At 52.0% G+C, this 19,800-nt stretch overlaps 6 protein-coding genes across 6 annotated transcripts; 3 read left to right on the top strand and 3 right to left on the bottom strand.

Moving 5' to 3' along the window:
• Positions 1-312: 312 nt before the first annotated feature.
• J4E84_007220 (uncharacterized protein) lies at positions 313-2,850 on the bottom strand (the record flags this gene model as incomplete). The annotated part of the gene is made up of 1 exon (XM_049389806.1): positions 313-2,850. One exon carries the CDS (start codon positions 2,848-2,850, stop codon positions 313-315), a length of 2,538 nt encoding a protein of 845 aa, XP_049242550.1.
• Positions 2,851-6,484: 3,634 nt separating this feature from the next.
• J4E84_007221 (uncharacterized protein) lies at positions 6,485-7,160 on the top strand (the record flags this gene model as incomplete). Its single annotated transcript, XM_049389807.1, has 3 exons — positions 6,485-6,546; positions 6,643-6,758; positions 6,811-7,160. The coding sequence occupies 3 exons, from the start codon at positions 6,485-6,487 to the stop codon at positions 7,158-7,160; spliced, it is 528 nt and encodes a 175-aa protein (XP_049242551.1).
• A 785-nt stretch (positions 7,161-7,945) lies between these two features.
• On the top strand, positions 7,946-8,488 carry J4E84_007222 (uncharacterized protein; the record flags this gene model as incomplete). The annotated part of the gene is made up of 2 exons (XM_049389808.1): positions 7,946-8,091; positions 8,365-8,488. The coding sequence occupies 2 exons, from the start codon at positions 7,946-7,948 to the stop codon at positions 8,486-8,488; spliced, it is 270 nt and encodes an 89-aa protein (XP_049242552.1).
• A 634-nt stretch (positions 8,489-9,122) lies between these two features.
• Positions 9,123-10,150, bottom strand: J4E84_007223 (uncharacterized protein; the record flags this gene model as incomplete). Its single annotated transcript, XM_049389809.1, has 2 exons — positions 9,123-9,936; positions 10,026-10,150. The coding sequence occupies 2 exons, from the start codon at positions 10,148-10,150 to the stop codon at positions 9,123-9,125; spliced, it is 939 nt and encodes a 312-aa protein (XP_049242553.1).
• A 5,750-nt stretch (positions 10,151-15,900) lies between these two features.
• J4E84_007224 (uncharacterized protein) lies at positions 15,901-16,367 on the bottom strand (the record flags this gene model as incomplete). Its single annotated transcript, XM_049389810.1, has 4 exons — positions 15,901-16,009; positions 16,061-16,102; positions 16,153-16,280; positions 16,332-16,367. 4 exons carry the CDS (start codon positions 16,365-16,367, stop codon positions 15,901-15,903), a joined length of 315 nt encoding a protein of 104 aa, XP_049242554.1.
• A 1,108-nt stretch (positions 16,368-17,475) lies between these two features.
• Positions 17,476-19,160, top strand: J4E84_007225 (uncharacterized protein; the record flags this gene model as incomplete). The annotated part of the gene is made up of 4 exons (XM_049389811.1): positions 17,476-17,698; positions 17,747-17,829; positions 17,878-18,267; positions 18,321-19,160. The coding sequence occupies 4 exons, from the start codon at positions 17,476-17,478 to the stop codon at positions 19,158-19,160; spliced, it is 1,536 nt and encodes a 511-aa protein (XP_049242555.1).
• Positions 19,161-19,800: the final 640 nt, after the last annotated feature.

Below are 19,800 nucleotides of genomic sequence, written 5' to 3' on the forward strand. Positions count from 1 at the left end.
CGCTGCGATTCCGTACGATGATTTGGATGTTGGTGAAAATGTCTGGGGCCCCAAGCTCAGACCGCAGCTCGAGGAGTGGGTCGCGGCCAATCCAGTCAACCAAGGACATGTCAACGGGCGAGAAGGAAGCACGAAGAGGAAGATGGCACAAGAGGGAGAAGCTAAGCCCAGACAGAGGTTTCGCGGAGATTGGGTTGCTGAAACGAAGAAAGAGCGAATCAAGCAGCAAGGTGGCAAGTACAAGGGGAAATGGGGACGGAAGCCCGAGGTTGACGCACTTATAAAGCATTTTACGCAGGATATCAGTAAGTATCAATGATACAGCGGCGCCCCATAACTCCTCAGCAAACCCAACCACTCCGAACTCCTATCCGTCAACTCGCAGCACTCGAGCATAGTCCATGTCCCCAACTCGCCGCACGGCTGCGCCTTGCTGTTCAAGACCAAACTCCTGCCATCCACCACGCCGTTCTGGAGTAACTTCTCCATGCCGATGTAGTTGTCTTTCCGAATCGCCGACAAAATCGCCGAAAGCCTGGGTCGCTGCAACGCATATCCAACATCCCATTGGACCACCATATCGATGAGCTCAAGATACTGGATTTGAACTTCATGTTTGGTGGGGGGAGTGCAGTGCAGCAGCATGTCGTATATGGGTGGTAGAGCGGCGATTTGTTCGCGCAGGGCTGCTGCGGAGATGGCGTTGAGAAGGACGCGCACTGCGTCTTTGTTGGAGCCCTTTATGGCGTAGCTCAAGGCATCGTAGGTTAGTTCTGGGGCGAGGCCGATCATCTCTTCGAGCATTGTAGTGTTGGTCGGACTGCTTTGGTACGCGGCGAACTGCAGGACGTTCATGTCTTCGAAAGCTGCGTCGCGGGGATGTGCGCCTGCTCTGAGAAGTACGCGAGCTGTTTCCAGCGAGTCGAGTGCGAGGGCAGTGGCGAGTGACAGTGCTTTGGTCTCTTTCTTGTTTCGTCGGAAGGAGATTTCCTCTCGTACCAAACTGCCTTTGGTCTGCAAGATGAGTTCGACCGCCTGTGCAGCGTCTGCTGAGATCGCACGGCTGAGCGCTGTCCTTGGGCCCAGATCTGTAGCCGTCCGTTGCGTGAGACATAGATTGAAGCCTCTGTCGATCAGTAGCCTTAGTATGCGGAGTGCGTCTTCCGGTCGCTTATCCCAGGTCTCTTTGGTCAACGCGTTAATTGGTGATACGAGTCTTGTAAGCTTTTCTTGGTGCAGCAAAACATCGTCTTCTTTCTCGTAGTCCCTCGGCATGCCTTTCATGCTCAACATCTCTTCCACTGCATCTGCCCATCCGGCACGAACGAAGCAAGACAGAACAGAGTACTCGTACGTCATCTGCCACGGGCGATTTGTGACACCGGCGTTCTTGATTTCGCTCTTGTTGTCGAATGCGCCTGAAACGAAGGCTGTAGGATCGAAGTTTTGATGCTGCATGACGAGTTTGAGGGTACTCATACCGCGATCGACATTTTTCCATTTTGATAGGCCATCAAGGAAGCTGGTCTTTGTAACACGAACCTGGATCTCATTCCAATAGTGCTGCGCGTCATACATCTCTCTTGGCCATTGCTCGACCATTGGGTTTGCGCCATGATATACAAGACAATCGATGAGGTCTGCATGTCCCTTGTAGGCAGCCGCCAAGAGCGCGCGATCCATTGGAGTGTAGTCTTCTCTCTTCGTTGCGTCTCCGTAAGTGGCACCCTCTCTCAAGAGATAGTCGACCACTCTGGCTCGTCCGTTCATGGTAGCTTTCGCTAGGGCCTCGTGCTTTACCTTCTTCAACTTACTAGTTGATCGATACATAGGATCAGCTCCCATACTGATGACTGCCCTGACCAGTGAAAGACTACCCTCCGCAGCAGCTTCTTCGAGAATATCGGTCAGGTCGTTTTGTGATGGACCACTAGCTGAATTTGGCGTAGTAGCCGCTCTTTTGAGTAGGAAGCTCTTCTTGAAAGGAGATGCACCCTTCCGATCTGATGGCGGCTCCTTCCTGCTCAGTCTGCGCAGTATCTCAGCTCGAGCATCGCCGGGACTCATGTCGGATGCTTCACTCTCTATACTTTGCGTGGTGGATATAGAGATATTTCTTCGTGATGACTGATCTAGCCCCCCAGGTAAATCTGGTAATACGGATGAGCCCATGCTAGAGCTGCGATTACCATTCGCCATGTAGGCAGTGCTCACACGCTCAGAAATGCCATGGACGACCTGCAGTGGTTGTGGTGTCGAAGTGGAGGGCGGAGGATGATCGAAAGCGATATACATGGATTGCATCCTGTCTGACAGACCATCTTCAGTGCTATCGCTGCTTCCCCAAGACATCGGAGGAGTAGGGGGGACTGTTGATGCATGTTTCAGAAATCGTAAAGGCTGTGGTGGAGAAGACTTCGACGCGCGTTGTGGGAATTGTGGCCGAACAGCTTGCGAGTCTTTGCTTCCTGGGGGTCGGGAGAATCCATCGGTTGGGGGCTCAGGAAAGGGTTCCATTTGAGGGTTATGCGATAGTAGTGGTCCTTCGCGCAGTGGTGAGAAGACGTTGCCAGACTTGAGAGATATGCCATCGGCTGTGAGTGGCTGCATAGCGATACTGGCCCCAGACCCAGCAATGGAAGATGCCAACGGAAGACTTGCTGCCTCTTGCCGCTTTTGCGGCACCTTGTGAGTATGGTTCAGATAAGTGACATTCTCGTCAGCCTTCCCTGTTATTGTTGGAGATATCGACGGGTGGGGCGCAAGGTATTCGAAGGATGGTCCGCCATAGAAGTTGCCGTACTCAGCAAAGCCGTCTGCATATCGCTGCTCTTCTTGCTGCACCGCCATTGTTTCTTAAGCTCTTTGTTCGAGATTGATGTAGCTGTATTGGCTGCGATGAAGCGCTGCCAGGTGGTGAGGGATGCCAGGAGAGCGCGGGGTAAAAGTGTTCCCGGCATTGATGTTTGATTGCTTGTCAGCATGCTTTAATCCAGCCTTGTCACTAAAAGTGACATTTCAGGCGTTCACTACTACCGGGTGGAAGACTGGCTTCCGAGACCCTGACAAAGGCGCAAGCGGGCTGTGGTGCCGGCGCACGGAAAGCCGTCCAACACTGGGATCATGGCCGCAAAGGGGCGTTCATCGCAGCCTCTGGAGGACTTTGGCTGGGAGTGCGAGATGAGCATGCGGTATAAGCGAATTAGGTTCGTGAATGCAGCACGTGGGCGGAGAACTTCGGGATGCTCTCAATTCGGCTGCCATAGATGTCGCGTCAACGCTCTTTTCCGCCGCTCGTCGTTTGTGAACTTCTCTCTTGTCGTGGGGAGCATTGTCAACATGCCGTAGCGCCGATATGAAAAGTGATCGGTGGGTGTTTCTTTGTTCTCAAGTTGCCAAGCTAGGAGTGCCTCAGCCCTGCATGGAGAACCGAAATTCCGAAGCCCACATCCACCACGCTTATCTCGATCGTTCAGATGCCACTGCCGCGAACATATTGTCATCAGAACCTTCCAAGCCACTGCTAGGTCGTTAGTTGCTTACCTATCCTCCAACAACGCGTTCTTTCCCGCCATATCAGCGCGCAGTGGAGATGGATCTTGCCAATGTTGGTCTGAAGGACTATCTGGTCATCGGCTCTCTCACCGGGCTTTTGCGAACGACTTCGATGCAAATTGCTGGCTACAAGCAGAGGGATCTCACATACTTTCAGTCCTACGGGACGTGGGCGAGCGCGAGCCTCGTTACTATTGTCGTATACACTATTGCGCTGCGGCTGCTAAGGAGACCTGCATTGCGGGAGGGTCGGACCAAGTAGCAGGAAGCAACGAAGCGGCAAGGCAGCCACGACAAGGGCGTCTCGAGGGCGGCTCAGTTCTGAGGCAGAGAAGATATATCGGCGATGGGAGCCTCAGTGATATTGTACACGCTGGATGCCCTATGATGGTCCCTTCCTCTGAGGCGGGATGAATCGGGACGAGTGCACGGGTGCAGTTACTCAGCGAGGAGCTTTGACCAGGTCTTTCGTGCGTGCCGTCATCACCAATGCCGTCCATAATCTCCAGAACACCAGAACCACCGCCATCTTTTCTGTATCGCATCGAATGTCTTCTATCGGCTCCCATGGTCGAAAAGAGCTACTTTTGAACTGTTCGAATCCTCTTGATGATATCAGCTCGTCGTCATCTCAATTTAGGAAGCTGCGACGGCCTGCATTGCGTGGCAGGCTGGGTTGGACCGCTTTCTACCACATCCTGCTCTTACATCGCGACGATACCTGGATCTTGTCTTGTTCCCAAGGAGGATATACAAGCGTCACCAGTTTGCGCTCCCCTCTCAAGGCGACTTACCAGAATGGCGCGATTAAGAGTCGCGCATTATGTTCTTGACTTTGCCGAGATATCTTGTGCCGAGGAATCTCGCGCTCCATACCAAGCTCATTTATCTGGAAATCTGTAAGCCTATTGACATGATCCAGATGTCAAAGTGGCACAGTTGGCCCTACTGTATAAGGTTTGCTGATGTCGCGTCATTCCCCTCTAGCGCAGAGCCCCTGGAGGGTCGGAGCATGGCTGCGACACCAGACGCTGATTTTGCCAAGGGTACTGTACCCTCGACCTCTGATCCAGGCCATCTCCACGGGTCCGTTGGCCCACTCCACAGAGATCTGTAGATCAGTGCGCGATGATTGTGGAATCTAGGGTCGGGGCTTTTGGAGAAACAAGGAATCCACCATGGCGCTACGGAACGCCTTCGATCGCAAATTAAAGACATTTAGCCTACGGCGTGTCAGACGCGCACGCAGGTTCCCAGTCGCTTCATGAGTGAAGAAGGACCGACGACGTCGAGGGAAAGTCGACCGCGACCACTCCGAGGGATTGCATGCTGATCGGAGGCAACCCCGCGAAATCGCCAAGTCGTTGGAATGCTATCTGACCCTGCCGCGAGTCAAGCGTGCGTCGTCCATCGCCACGAGGCTGTCTCAACGCAAAATTGGACCGGCTGGGCAGAAGCCACGAGGATATCCCAGGACAGCTCTATAGCGTGCGGTAGCTCCACGACAAGCTCAACCAAGGACACTGATGGACTCAAGCACTTCGTGACGGCGCCCGCACTTAGCTTACCACGTTCGCTGTGCATTCGAGTGTCCCGATTCGCGGCTCAGAAGTTCTCGAGCTGCTTCGGCTTCTTCTAGTGATGTGTTGGTATGGTACTGGTGTTTCATTGTTTGCTCAGCTCCCTTTGTCAGTTCCGTGGATGCATGATGCCTGCCCGACGACAGAGACTGTACAACTCGCGGCAAGATTAAGATAAATTATGGACGGGACGGGGAATGTTCCCGCTCACGTCCGAGACGCGGCGCCATAAGAGTGAGGCATGTTGATACCTGCTATCTATCTTGCGCGTACAAACGTTGCGATAACCTCATGACGTTCGGGCAACGTTGTCACGTCAGTGCGAAGCTCGTATTCGCAGAATACCGAAGCTTCTCATGCCCGTTAAGCAAAAGGAAAAAAGGGTTCGTCTCACCCGCAGTGGCCGCGGAGCCGGTTGATCGACTACTGATCAGCACGGGACAGACGCTACCAGCCGCCTGGAACTATGCGACTCATGATTCCGACGTGTAGCACAAGACGCCGGATCATACCACTCCCTTTTAACCTACCCTGACCCTAGGCTTCGCGCTGCCCGCTATATGCAGGTGTCAAGATGTCAAACAACCCCAAGTAGAGTTCGCACTTGACCTCACTCACCACTTCTCTCCGTTTGTTCCCATTGGGGCGAACTTAAACTCCACCGGCCACACATACTGTGTGTGTATGCTGCCGCGATGGAGATAGTCACTTCTATAGTAAGAACTACGCGAGCCCGAATGATTTGAAGTCTCACTCACATCCACAGGTTATCCAGGGGATACTCCTCGTGTTGGCACTGGGTGTTACGATACTAAGATGTTGGGTCCGTCTTTGTATGGAGCACCGTTCATTGACTCTACCCGACTACCTCGTTTGGGGAGGCTTCATCTGCGCGCTTGGATGGTTTGCCTGCTCTACAAGAGCGCTTTACATCTTGATTGATCATCCTCTGGACGAGGAGACAAGGAGCGACTCCGTCGAATACCTGAAAGTACGTTAAAAACATGACCTTCGAGATACGCAACGAGACGAGTGAGCTGACAGGTGTTTGCTGCTAGGTCGTATTCGTGTCTATCTACTTCTTCGATACGGGATTGTACTTCCCCAAAGTTTCGCTGGTGGCTTTCTACTGGTGGTTGATCCCGCAAGGCTTCAGACGTCTTCGTTACGCAGTCTATGCCACTACTGCGATCGTGATCGCCTGCTTTGTGGCGAGCATACTGTGCGATACTCTTCTCGCGCCAAATATCTCAGACAACTGGTACAACCTCTACCCTTACTTCGACCAAGTTGTTCCTTGGCTAACATCTACTTTCCAAAAGGTCTATCGAGAACCAGCTCAACTCAACATGGAATACCTACTCCAATCTGGTAGTCAACTGGACACTCAACTTTGGCACCGATCTGCTGTGTAAGTAGCCCAAATTCACCTTTCAAATTATGAGCTGACGCTGTTCCCAGTATTCGGCCTGCCATTCTTCATCTTCAACTGCTTGAAGCTGCGTAGAAGACAAAAGGTCGGCCTGGTCGGAATCTTTTCTCTAGGCGCCATCACCATGGCAATCAGTCTCGCCCGTTTCATCGTCTACAACATGGACTACGACATCGCCGACGCCGATGGCAGTATGTCACCCTTCCCATCTCACCTCCCCAAGCCTCCACTAACAGCCCCTAGACCTTTGGTGCACGGCCGAAATGTGCACAGCCGTCATCGTCGTCTCGCTCCCGTCCTTAAAGGCACTCATCATCAAACCCACACCCGCTACCTCATCCAACCGCAGCAACTCCGGCTATCTGCAAGCTGGCTCCGGCAAAACCATTGGTAGCAAAGGTATCAACTTCAACGGGCACAGCTCGAATATTCAGGGCGGCACTATGGACGATGAAATGGAATTGACTTTTCTGGACCGGAAAGCCAGCCCTACACCAACTGGAACCACTGATGGGTCACGCTTGCAAGATGGGAAAGATAATGTGATGGTGACTACAGATTTCGAGGTCACCAGTACGAGGAATGTGTTTTAGATTGGTGTGTTGGTAATCGTGATCGCCATTTAGACTGCATAGAAGATAGAACGAAATGATAGTAATGACTACTCGTCTACTGTCTTCACAGCGAACACCGTCCGCTCAATCTCCTGCTCCAATCCCTCGGGAACTAACTGTGCCGAGATAGTCGAAACCGCATTTTCAGAATCGAACGCTCTGCGACATGTCTGCACATTTACCGCCTTGTAGTTCTCGCAATAAACAGCATGTGATAAGGACATTGGGGTTATAGCCCTTAGACCCTCGGTCTCTTTTCGAGTGAACATGATCAGGCCCTAAGTCGTTCTAGCTATGTAGGCGCAATATTGTTGCGGAATAGCATGTGACGTCAAGTCGCGAAGCCGGACTCGAGAACTAGCCATATACGCACCGTCTAATCGCACAAGCTCGCAGTCTATCTAGTACCGAGACGACATATATCGCGCATCGCATTGCCGCATCGTGAAGACAAGCTACGCAGAGGTTATAGGGAGATTGGCAGTCACGAACCCGTCGCAAACGTCCGTGCGGTCATAACGGCAATGAGGAGGCGGTGCATCCCTCCCACTCCGCCCAACCACATCGCCCACCTGACCCCCGACCCACACACCCGCCGTCATCCACCACCGACTTCATCCTTTCCTCATCGCCGGGAGCACGCCTGCCCTTGACGCCGTCACGAACGCTTTACCCCGACCACCGTGCCCTGTACTTCGCGCCTGTTACCCACGCAAACGCACGACTCCTCGCGCGACGCCTCGGACGCATCGCATGCCGCCGATATGAAGCCCAGTAGCCGCCTCACACTGCTGCTGTCGCTTTCAGCTTGGACGGGCACGGTACTAGCCGACGACACCATCAGCGGCACAAAGATCAAAGTGCAGCTCTTCGCCGCGCCCTCGTTCCTGAGCGAAGTCAGTGTCGACGCGTATAATAACCAGTGTCTCTCGCTGGATAATAATCTGTATGTTGCGCACACCTGTCGCTTTCGCGTGTGATCGGGGGAGAAGTGCTAACGCAAGGGATATAGCATCGATGGGCGCGTGCAAAGTATCTTAGTAGGCGGACACGATGTCCAGGCTGTGCTGGACAGAGATGATTATTGGAGCTGCCGGTTTTATGAGTAAGTCTATTGTGCGGTAGATGGGGTAGGTATTTCAGAGAGCGGCAGCTAATCTTACCACAGCAATTACGACTGCAGCGGCGACGAGAATATGGATCAGTTTCTCTCTATTTCAGATGGCGCGAATAACCTCGGGAGTGTTGGTTGGGGGACAAAGATACATGGGTTGAAGTGCAGTAATAAGGAGCACGAGGACGACTGAATGGATGACGCATGAGGGCAAGAGATGGATACATGTTGCGATACATACGTCGAGCGAGATTCGATCCAGACAGAGCTGCACTTGTTGCACGACGACACAACCCACACTACGGATGCGAACGATATACCTCCGCCGCGGAGACTGGGATGCGCTCAGGAAGGTCAGAAGAATACCACATCGACGTGTGCTGACCGTATGGTGCGAGTTTGTCAAGCACACAAGCAGAGAGAGCAGTGGGTATATACCAAGGGCATGTTTCATGCGATACAGCGTTGCGATTGGCGTTTACATTGGGGTTTCTGCATCTACAAGCGATAGGAGATAGCACCGGCGTTCGAAGTGCTCGACGCCCACTTAGTGCTGTATCAGTACCGAATTAGGATAAATCTAGATATAATGATTGTATCAAGCTTACGTCTGTGTTCATGAGTAGCTGGGACGGGCTCGTTGTTCCTTGCTCAAGGGAAGTTGACATACTGAATCACGCCTTCGATGCGATATGTAGGCTCTATTTAGATATATAATCACTCATCCATTCATTCAATCATGCCATCATAAGCACTAGGGTATCTCCAGCGCAAAAACACATCCACAAAACGCCATGCCATGCAATGCTCCCAGTGCCCCCTCCCACCTACAAATCAATCAAATCCGGCGCCTCCCCGCTCCCAACCCCCCTCAACAGCACAATCATATTCCCATTCTGACACGGCTCCCCAATCTTCTCACTAAACTTGAGCAACCGTCCCCCCTCAACATGGAAAACCCGTAACTTCTCCTCCTCGCCCCCACCCCGATTATTCACATTCTGCACCTGCAGCGCTTTCGCCGCCATATCCAACACACGTCCCACAGTCCATTCTTTATTGTAGAAGAATTTCCCCGTGGGGTATTTCGCTTTCGTAGTGTCAGCCGAGGCTTCGACGTGGAGGTATATGCGTTTCTCGGCGGGGATGCTGGCTTCGCCTTTTGCGACGCGTTTGAGGGCGTTGAGTTCAGCTTGCGCGGATGATGCTGCGGAGGAAGAGGGTTTGCCTAGGCCGAGGAAACCGCCTGTTTTCTTGGATGAAGAGCGCCGTTTTTCGTCATCTTTCTTCTTTTGCTCTGCCCATGCTTTCAGTCTTGTCAACGCGGTTTGCGTACGTGCTTGGACGTAGTTCTGCGGGCGCGCTCCTAGGGGAGTCAAGGTGGAGCAGGAGTGGTCTTCTTCGAAGCGGTGTTTGAGACAGTAGCGGCGGTTACAGCGGGGGCAGTGGACGCCTTGTGCGCGAGCGGTGTCTATGAAGGTCTTGCAGGAGGGGTCGGCGCATTGTGAGTCGTGGTTGTAGACGCTGGGTTTGGGGGCGGATGGGGTGGTGTTTTGGGCGTTTTTGGCTTTTTGCCGCGCCCATTCGCCTTCTTTGGGGCAATTGTGTGCGTATTCGGTGCGGTGGTCGAGGCAGAATTTCCTGGGCGTGGGTGTTAGTATGATGTAGTCCACGGGTATCTTGTGTAGGTACGCGTGGGACGCGTAGCCTTGGGAGGGCTAGGTACCTACCCGTGACAGCTCTCACAGCGGAACGGTAAGAAGTCTAGCACATTGCAGTATTCCATCTGGCAATGCGCCCCGATTGCTTCCAAGTCGCCCTTCATCTCGGTGTAGCTTGATTCGTTGGCTGTCATGGTTGTGGTAGACGTGGGAATGATATATGTGTGGAAGGCTGAGTGAAGAAGATGCTAGAGAGCTATTACGGAGGCGACAGTGAATGATCAAAACGCTGAGCAAGCATCAGAAGCCTCGAGAAGGCGGGTAGGCTACCAAGAGCTTACGATTGTCGCCGCGCCGTCTCGGAAGGCGATTCCGATGAATGTGGCGCTAACCGTGAATGATCGCTAGCGTCAGGGTCCAGCAGCTGCCATTCGTCTCATCTACGCTCGCCTTCACTTACACTTTCACCATCAAAATGTGAATAATCTACAACGACTGCCCGCGATGATCCGGCACCTCTCAATAAATCACGCTCGATGTCTAGCTCACGACGGAACCCTGACCTGAGTCCATCGCCTTCACCAATCTGGTTACAAGGCTGAAGCTCAGCCTTGCCAACACCATGTACAAGATCATGCACGCATTCTATTCGCTCAGAATGAGCTAGGTCAGCTGTGGCTATGCATATGAGCCTATTCCCCGCTGTTGCAACTCATCCTTCTCATCACAATCCCTCAGATGGCGGAGGTGGTGGGCGCCGTCGCCGCTGTTGTCCAGTTCGTGGACGTAGCTCTCCGCCTTTCATCCTGTCTCGAACGCTTCTGCTCAGATGTGCGCAACGTGCCGCGGCGTTTTGTTCAGCTGCAGACCGACCTACGCCAGCAGATCGAGATCGCCCAACAGATCCAGAATCACCGCTTGCCTGGTTTCGCGACGGCAGTAGCTTCCTCGAAGTTTGACGCGCCTCTAGCTGAGTACGTTGATCTCGCTGAAGAGTTGTGTAAGACGCTAGAAGCATTGCTCGCCCGCAAGAATAATGGAGTGCTGCAACGAGGCTGGGATGCTATTTGCTCCATCCGTAAGAAAGAAGAGGTGGCAAGCATATGTGATCGACTTGAACAGAAGAAGAGCATGCTATCCTTGTGGCTGGAAGCAGCGAATCTGTAAGTGAAGTTCTAACAATGCGGAAGCTGGCTGCCCGGCCTGGAGGATACCACTGTACTGACTAACATCCAGCAAGCTCACATCAAGTATCGCAGCGACCACAGACCAGACGCGACTTGATGTCAACAATACAACGACGCTCATAAAGACAGTCGTAGATATCTCGAAGATCACCGCAACAAATACAGCACAGCTGCTTCCTCGCATCGAACAGATCGACCGAACCACAACAACCACAGCCATCAGAACGGAACATATCCTACACGATACCCAGCGCCTCCTATCAGAATACAATGCGGATGCATCGACACGGCAGTCGAGTCATCAGAGCACGGCAATGATATTGGCAAATACAGAGCAGATTATCGCGGCCATCGAAAAGTTGACCGTGAGCCCAGGCAAACACAATTCCTACGCACAGCCCGGCTACGTTACAAACCACATGCATGACGGCTCCCCGATAAGCCAACAAGTACAGCGAACCACGATAATCCATGGTCGTAGAGCTCAAAGATGCAAATGTCGTACTGTCAGCACTGCACGTCGGTGGCAGCCGTTGTCCATCCTTCGATTCACCCGAACTTTCCAAACGCAACATTTCTCATACTGTCCCGATTACCGAAAAGCGGAGCAAAGTCTTGAAATCACCATGCAGATCCTACCTCCGTCATGGCTTCTATACCAAACTATCGACTTCGGTACAAAGGTCAAGAATTGGTCGACCATGACCCCTTTCTCGATAAGTCCGATCATGGTCGGTACAAGCCGACTTGTTGATTCAAAGGTGTCGCCTGCGTTCCTTGCAATTAAGAAAACCGAGAAGGAGCTCGAAAAGCTCCAATGGAGCCCAGATTGGCATCACGTGGTGGTCCCTCAGCTTCAAAACACTTTACAGCGGCTGTTCGATAACGCAGAAGCTTCAGCCCTTGACACTGATAGAAATGGTCGTACCATTCTGAATGTAAGCATACATAGTCTTGTGATAGAAGTCTATCCTAACCAGCGTTCAACAGGAAGTTGTTCGACTGTTCGTCTTTCACCGTCCTTCGCCTCGCGAAGTCGCGGAATATGCAGCTCTGTTTCGGTTCTTACTGGGTAATGGTGCTGACCCCAATGCGATAAAAGATGCCATACCTGATTACACTTTCGACTCCTTGACGCATCATGGAGGCACCACATGCGACCAGCTCATGGACCCAATGTCGGCTGACCTGAGTTGTGGTGGTCTCTTATTCTCAGGACTTCAGACCATACTAGAGTTGTTCGTAGATGCTGGAGGACATACGTCGAAACCTTTCGTAGGTAGTAACCGTCCAGGCGTTCGTTGCATCAGTTTTCGCGACGATGTCATACAGCTGAGGCTTTTTGAAGATCAAATTGATAGTAAGTGTCTCAGTTCATTTGGTGTGAATTATTCCTGATATCTTATACTAGTCATGGATCTCGGGGTTCTTGTGCCGATCATCTTGCAACGACAGGAAGAGCACTTCCGCCGCATAATCAAAAAGGCTGAGCCATCAACTTTGAATCGGAAATCACCGATCAACGGACTTGCTCCAATTCATTTCGCTGTCTTATGGCCAATCGGACTGAGGATGCTAGTAGGCAGAGGTGTGGATGTGAACCCCGAAGACAACTTTGGTCGGCGACCTATACATCTTGCCGTGGCTCTAGGGATCTTCGATTCCGTCCAATGTTTGCTCGACGCGGACTGCGGACTCTTTACCCCAGCACAAGACTACAGCCTGCTGCAATACGCTTTGAATTTGAGTGACGATCACAAAAGATCACAGATTTCACTTGAACTCATTCAGGCGTTTTGTGATCGTCATACGCGTATCAGAAATCTGGCTGAGTCATGTCTACCAACCTCTATCTTCTCTAGGCTCGGGTTGGTGCAGCTTGAGTTACATGAACAGCTTGCGCCATCCATTTCCGAAAGGCTTCTGTCACATGGAATCCATATTCCTCCGGCTCTTGAGCTCGATGGAAGGGGACTCTATAGCTCTTTTACAACCACTGGTGAAGAGGTCCAGATGACTTCAGATACAGCAGATGCACTGTGGTCTCTAGGTTTTCACGACATCGACAAACCCAACGAGAATGGGTGGACTCCGCTCTTGCAAGGCTGGTTCAGCCATAACTATGGGATGATAAATTGGTTGATACAAAGAGGTGCACGGTTAGACTCAAAACATGAGATGGGTCCTTTAACAGCCCTCCATCTTCACGCGAAGCGTATGAGCGTTAGAAGGCCACCCTACACCTGGAGCGAGGACACATCAGCCATGAAGGCACACTGTCTCGCAATGGCACAGGAGGCATTTGGTGTGCCATACGACGACTGCACATGCGCATGCTCACCGAAAGGGTGTACACCTGTCAAGTTCCTGCTCGAAGACGAAGACGAATGGTATAATCCCTCATGGAAAGACCGCATTCGGAGATATATCGAAGTTTCAAACCCACCGAAGCCTCAACTACACCAGTACATCTACCTTCTCACAAGACAAGTTCTTTTCGATTTCTTGGGTGGTGAGCATACTTGCTGTTCTCTTCGGCAGGGACATTTGTTTCCAAGTGGGCTTCACAGACCTCCAAAGACGAAGACGACATGGCGCAAAAGGCTCTATGATCCCACAGATGATGAAGATGAACACTTTCAATACAGCTGGGCCCATATGCAATGCTGCGCGAATGGCGTGGCAGTACCGCGGGCCAAAGTCCTGGAAGACTTACATGAGCCCGACGTTTTCAGCGCTACGTTTGACTCTGCGCTGTCGCACTACGACGAGATGGACCGGCCTGATACGATACCAGCAGAGAGACAAGTTTTCGCGTACATCAACTGGATTCTGGAGAAAGGATATTTGGACATCGATGTTTCTAATGGTTGTGAACATGGGAGTGCGATAAGAAAAAAGTATCCCATACTTGGGTAATGCTTGTTATTTGATTGTCATCACTAGGGGTTCTTCCATATTCAAGATCCACAATACAAGCTCTCTGGACCCAGACTTCTCTGGGTGACTTATTCTCGCTAGCTGTTGCTATCAGGCTCGCAGTACTCACCGCAATCACATATCAAGGGGGGCCGCCACTTCTGAACACACTTTCAGAATGGTCCGCAGATGGTCACCAGGCAAACAACACCGTTCAATCCGTAGAATCTGTAAGCTCCGCTTCATTATATGCCTTCTGGAAGGGTACGCTGACATCTACATCAGACCTTCTCAACCTCAACCCACCGCCAGTCGTCGTACTTTCACCACCAGAACAGCCGAGGACGTCACACGAGATCTCCACCACAGACATACTACGTTCGCATCCAGTCGATTTGCATTACGTTTCAAACGTCAGTCATCACCCACGCAACCTCGTTACTGGCCCCGCACCTCTACGAACCACCCGCACGAAGCACTTGGAAGAAGACCGATAATGCTTGGCGTGGTCGGGGACGCATCGTTGGAATATGATTGGGAAGTGAGGTTGGCGAGTTGTTGGGGCGTGAGAGTGGACGGTTGGAGCGATAGAGGCGACCAAATAACATATAAGCGTAAAGAAGGCCGGTATCATAGAGTGAAAATCGATGTTTGCTACGTCTTTAACATTGCTACGCCGATGGTGCCTCCAATCAAAGTCGCATCTTGCCGCATACACACCCTCAAAAGTTGATAAGTACACGCCTTCCAGTACAACGTGTACTTCAATCTGGACGTTGCATACCCATCCCATCGCCAAATAGAGACAGAGAATTCCTTAGTAGACACGTATATCCTGAGTAGAATGGTCGAGAAGACACGTGAATAGTACCCTGTGCCCTCAACGTCCTCTCATGACGCGGTCTTCGTTGGCGCGTCGCCGTGTGCGCTAGAGTCAAAGATCGCCATCCCAAGCTCCACTCAAAGCCTCCTCAATCTCCTCCTTGTGTTCAGAGAAATAATGCCCGACTAAAGATGCTACTTCTTCTGCTACTTCCTTTTGCGTATAGCAACGCCCTTCTGGGAAACAATACTACGACGGCATCAGTATACTACACAAATGGTACCTATGCAAACTAAAACATACCTTTACTGCTGGCGAAGCCTTAACCGCCGCCTTGACCTGCGGCGCGCAGGCAGCGAGTACGTCGGAGAGAAACCCCAGGATATACACTGCCATCACAGTGAAGATCAGGAGCTTGAGGGTCAGGAAGAAGAGGTCTATCTTCATTTTCCTCGTGTCTTCGTCGGATTCTGCCCCGATCCTGGCGAGTTCTCCGTCATTCTTCAGGGCCTCGAGGTCTAACTCGAACTGTTGTTCTGGTGTTCGCGTGCTGGTAGCTGGAACACGCCATGATAGCTTTGGGGTTGAGAACCTAGTATAGGCCGGGAGGGTGTCCTTTTCGTTGTCCATGGCTTTGTGTGCTGTGGATGTATTTACTTGGTAAAGTGGGTGATATACGGAAAATCCGAGTAAGAGTTTGGAAGTGGTATGAAGGAAAGGAAAACAAATTGAGAATGCAAGTTATTTTATGAAAGAGGTGCGCAGCTGCGCCTCGTAGAAAACCGTGGTTGATGTTCGCACTAAGCCACAGCCCGTACCTTCTAGATATCTAATCACTGTCATTCGCCCGAGTAGATTCTAGCAGCCTAATAGTAAATCTGGCTCAAATTCATGGGGCCTACAAAACCAAAGTTCTATGGTCGCGCCACGACGGACTGCTGGCCGCGAGACACACCACGACTTATCCCAAAAATCCCACCCAGGCAGCCACATACTTAGTATATCTTGGAGCTTCTTAGTCATCGTCGCTGAGCTCGTCCGCAGATGTGTAAGGGAATTCGGCGCCCTCATCCACCTGCGATTCCGAGACGTCTACGACCTCCGCTCTCATGGACTCCGCAGACCTGCGATGGCGCTTCAGTTGCACCTGAGCACGCGCGTCCAAGCCGACATACTCTTGAAGTGGGTTTGACTCAACGGTATTGGCCATGTGGTAGCTATAGTACTGTTAGTTTGAGACTTCGAGAAAGAGACGTGGTTACCATACATGAAGCCATGACCCTCCATTGGGTGAAAGTCTTTGACGATGGTGCATCCCGCGGTTGCCGCGACAAGGGCCCTGAGCTCTGCTGCTTTCGCGATGTTTGCGGGGCCATCTCTTCCTCGGACGATGGCCTATCATGGTTAGTACTCGGTACGGCGATTGAGTGTAACTTGTATTCTTACTGTCCAGAGATAGTGATCTTTTGGTACCGCGGGCATGATGTTGTAGTTGGTATTGGGATGCTTGGCGTCGGGAGCGGCTGAGTTGAGGTAATTGTTTGTAATCGCGATTTAATTTGCTGTTGGATAGTAGAGTTGAGAACTCAAGATTACTTGGGTAAATTGATATCTTATATCTGGCCGTTTGTGAAGGTGCGGAGCCCGGCGTAGGCAACGAGTATCTTACCTGCCTTTACCTTGCGCTTCTGCGGTGTGACCACGGATGAATATTTGGTAGCATAGAGGGACACAGACGAGGGTAATGCGATTCATGACATGTGCCATTTAACATGCGTGTCTCGATTTCTGCTCTATGGCTCGGGTTGTGTAGATCGATGACCCTTCTCAAAAACAAACACCGTGATGACTGCATAAGAGCATTTGCAGTCATGGATTGAGCTTGTCGCTCATTGTAGCTGCCAGGGTGACCGTTCGGGGTGCTCGCGTCATGAGCACTGAAGGCAGCGCTGACCTTAGCCATACCGAGCTATACTACGCACTCAAGGTGCCAAGGCAAGCGACAAGTCATGTAGTTTGCGAAGTCGGCGATGCGAATGGTGATGGAAAAGAAAAGGGTGTGTCGCTTGCAGTTGCCGTGCAATAAGCCGTTCAGCTACCCCGGATTCGTTGCGCCAACTATGACGCTTCGGTCGATCTTCACCCCGCATGTCGATTTATCCTCCAACACGAGCGCTACTAGCCCGTGTCGCATGCACACCGTTGCATCAGCATATTACTACGACTAACTGCCATCCCAATTGACGAATCGCGTGCGAATCTCCGTCGTCGTGAGATGCTGATCTTTACAGCGGGCCGACATTCCTGCACGGTTGTCGGCAACCGCCCTCGGCTATATGGTTGGGTGTGCGCTGGTGTACATCGTATGTCTTCGTCGCATGACGGTCGTTGAATGATGTACATGGCGCGAGCTACCCCGGTCGATGCTTGGGAGTACGGGCAAGCTTCATATAAGTGGAAGCTTGGGGCCCCGCAGTGTTGCTTGTCGTCTCTTGTCGCTGCGCCTTCACATTGACCACATTTCAGCTTGACACTATTGCATTGCCTACGTCGAATCGACAATCGCATAGTCCGCCCGACGCGCACAACAATGGCCGACGACCGAAAACCTTCGATCGAGCATATCTCGGATGACAAAATCGCGCCTACTACTCTGGAAGCAGGAAATGGGGTGGTCGATGGGCATCGCAAGCTGGTCCCACCGCCGTTGGTGGCTGCTATGAGTGCCGAGGAAAGAATCGAAGCAGAGAAGAGGATGCGACGGAAGATCGATACGAGATTGTTGCCGATGATTATTCTGATGTATATCATGAGTATGTCTTAGTAGATGGTCGCGGGTGGGCAGCGCTAATAATGCCCAGATTACCTCGATAGGAACAATATCGCTGCCGTTCGCCTGGCAGGTCTTCAAGACGAGCTGGAACTCACGAGTGTACAGTATCAAGTATGTGATTGCTGAAATCACCGGCAAGTTTCTCATTAACTTGAATAGACCACCGTCTCCATCCTCTTCGTCGGTTACATCCTGATGCAGATCCCGTCAAACCTGTTCCTCAACAAGACTGGAAAACCAGCCATTTACCTCCCGACGTGCATGATCATTTGGGGCATCATATCGGGTGCGACTGCTGCATGCCAGAACTTCGCAGGACTGGTGGTGTGCCGCTTCTTCCTAGGATTCATCGAAGCCGCATACTTCCCAGGATGTCTGTTCTACCTCAGCGCTTGGTATACGAGGAAGGAGCTGGGTCTAAGAACGGCGGTTCTTTACTCTGGAAGTTTGATCTCGGGCGCCTTCGGTGGGCTCATCACCGCGGGGATCACGAGTAACATGGATGGCACGCAGGGCTTGAGAGCGTGGCGTTGGGTGTTCATAATTGAGGTAAGTACCGCACGCGCCGAGCCGGGTGTCTGGAATGTTAGCTGATTTTTCAGGGTATCATTACCGTGGCGATTGCCTTTGGCGCCTTCTGGATCCTACCCAACTTCCCTCGAACAACTTCCTGGCTCACAGAGGAAGAACGCCAACTCGCCGTCTACAGGCTCCAGGAAGACGTCGGTGAAGACGACTGGGTCTCGGCAGAGTCGCAAACCTTCTTCCACGGCCTGAAGCTTGCGTTACTCGATATCAAGACTTGGGTGCTTACAATAATGCTTCTAGCGAACGTATCCTCGGCCAGTGTTACCAACTTCTTCCCAACAGTGGTCAAGACGCTAGGATACCCAAACATCGAGACACTTCTGTTGACAGCGCCACCTTATGTTCTCGCAGTCATCACCACCTACCTCAACGCCTGGCATGCCGACCGCACTGGCGAACGATTCTTCCACATCGTCCTCCCTCTCTGCGTCGGCGTAGCAGCCTTCATCCTTGCCGCCGCTACGACTGCAACAGCACCTCGCTACGTCGCCATGATGCTGATGGTACCTGGTGTATACACTGGATATGTCGTAGCTCTGGCCTGGATCTCCAACTCTTTGCCTCGTCCGCCAGCGAAGAGGGCGGCTGCACTGGCGTTCATCAACGCGATCAGTAATACGAGCTCGATTTATGCAAGCTACATGTATCCTCAGCCAAAGAGTGGTCCGGCGGATTTGACAGTTCCCCTGAGTGTGGATTGCGCAACTGCAGCACTGGCCATTATCATGGCGGTCATTATGCGCATTATACTGGGGCGGCTGAACAAGAAACTTGCTCGTGGAGAACACGTTGAAGGCGCAATCAACGCTGTCCCTGGGGTCGGTGCCGAGAGAGGTTTCAGATTCTTGATCTAGAGACTTGGAAACTGGAGATTGTAGGGTAGTGAGTTGGATATAGAGACGATTAGCAGGATCGTGCATCGATTGGTCCCCCTGTTTTACTTCTTTGCCACCCCCTTCTTCCGTCACCTCACTGTATGACGACGCGTACAGGTGCTGAGACAACAGTTCCCCTCTCCAAATTGCTTTTCCTCACTGTCTCAATCAGAACTACTCGTGATACATGTGTGAAGGCTGGTGAGTGGCTGGATGCTGACTTGGCGAGATACTGGAAGGTTCCATATCGTCATCGGCCCGAACAAGGCTTAGCGTCTATCGCGAGCTTTGGCCACCCAGGCAGCGCGTCGCGCGACGACTCACCACGTTTTATCGCAGCCCATCCCAGCAGCACATCATCCGTCGAGGATTCAGCAGCACATTCGTACGACACATCACTATCGGCCCGCTTCACCAGAGTTGCCAATACACCTTTCACTGCCGGGGACCATAGAGTGAGCGCCTTGCGATAGCTAGCGTCACACTCTGTTAGCGCTCTGTGCACACACGATGCACCTCCACGCGACCACAGGAACAGCGCCGATTATTCAACGCAGACCTTGATCACTTTCGCGTCGGGAATCGCACAACATCAATCACTTCGATACTGTGTAACTTT

The sequence above is a fragment of the Alternaria hordeiaustralica genome (assembly GCF_023758085.1).
Source record: "Alternaria hordeiaustralica strain BMP 2776 chromosome Unknown scaffold_15, whole genome shotgun sequence".
NCBI lineage: Eukaryota > Fungi > Ascomycota > Dothideomycetes > Pleosporales > Pleosporaceae > Alternaria > Alternaria hordeiaustralica.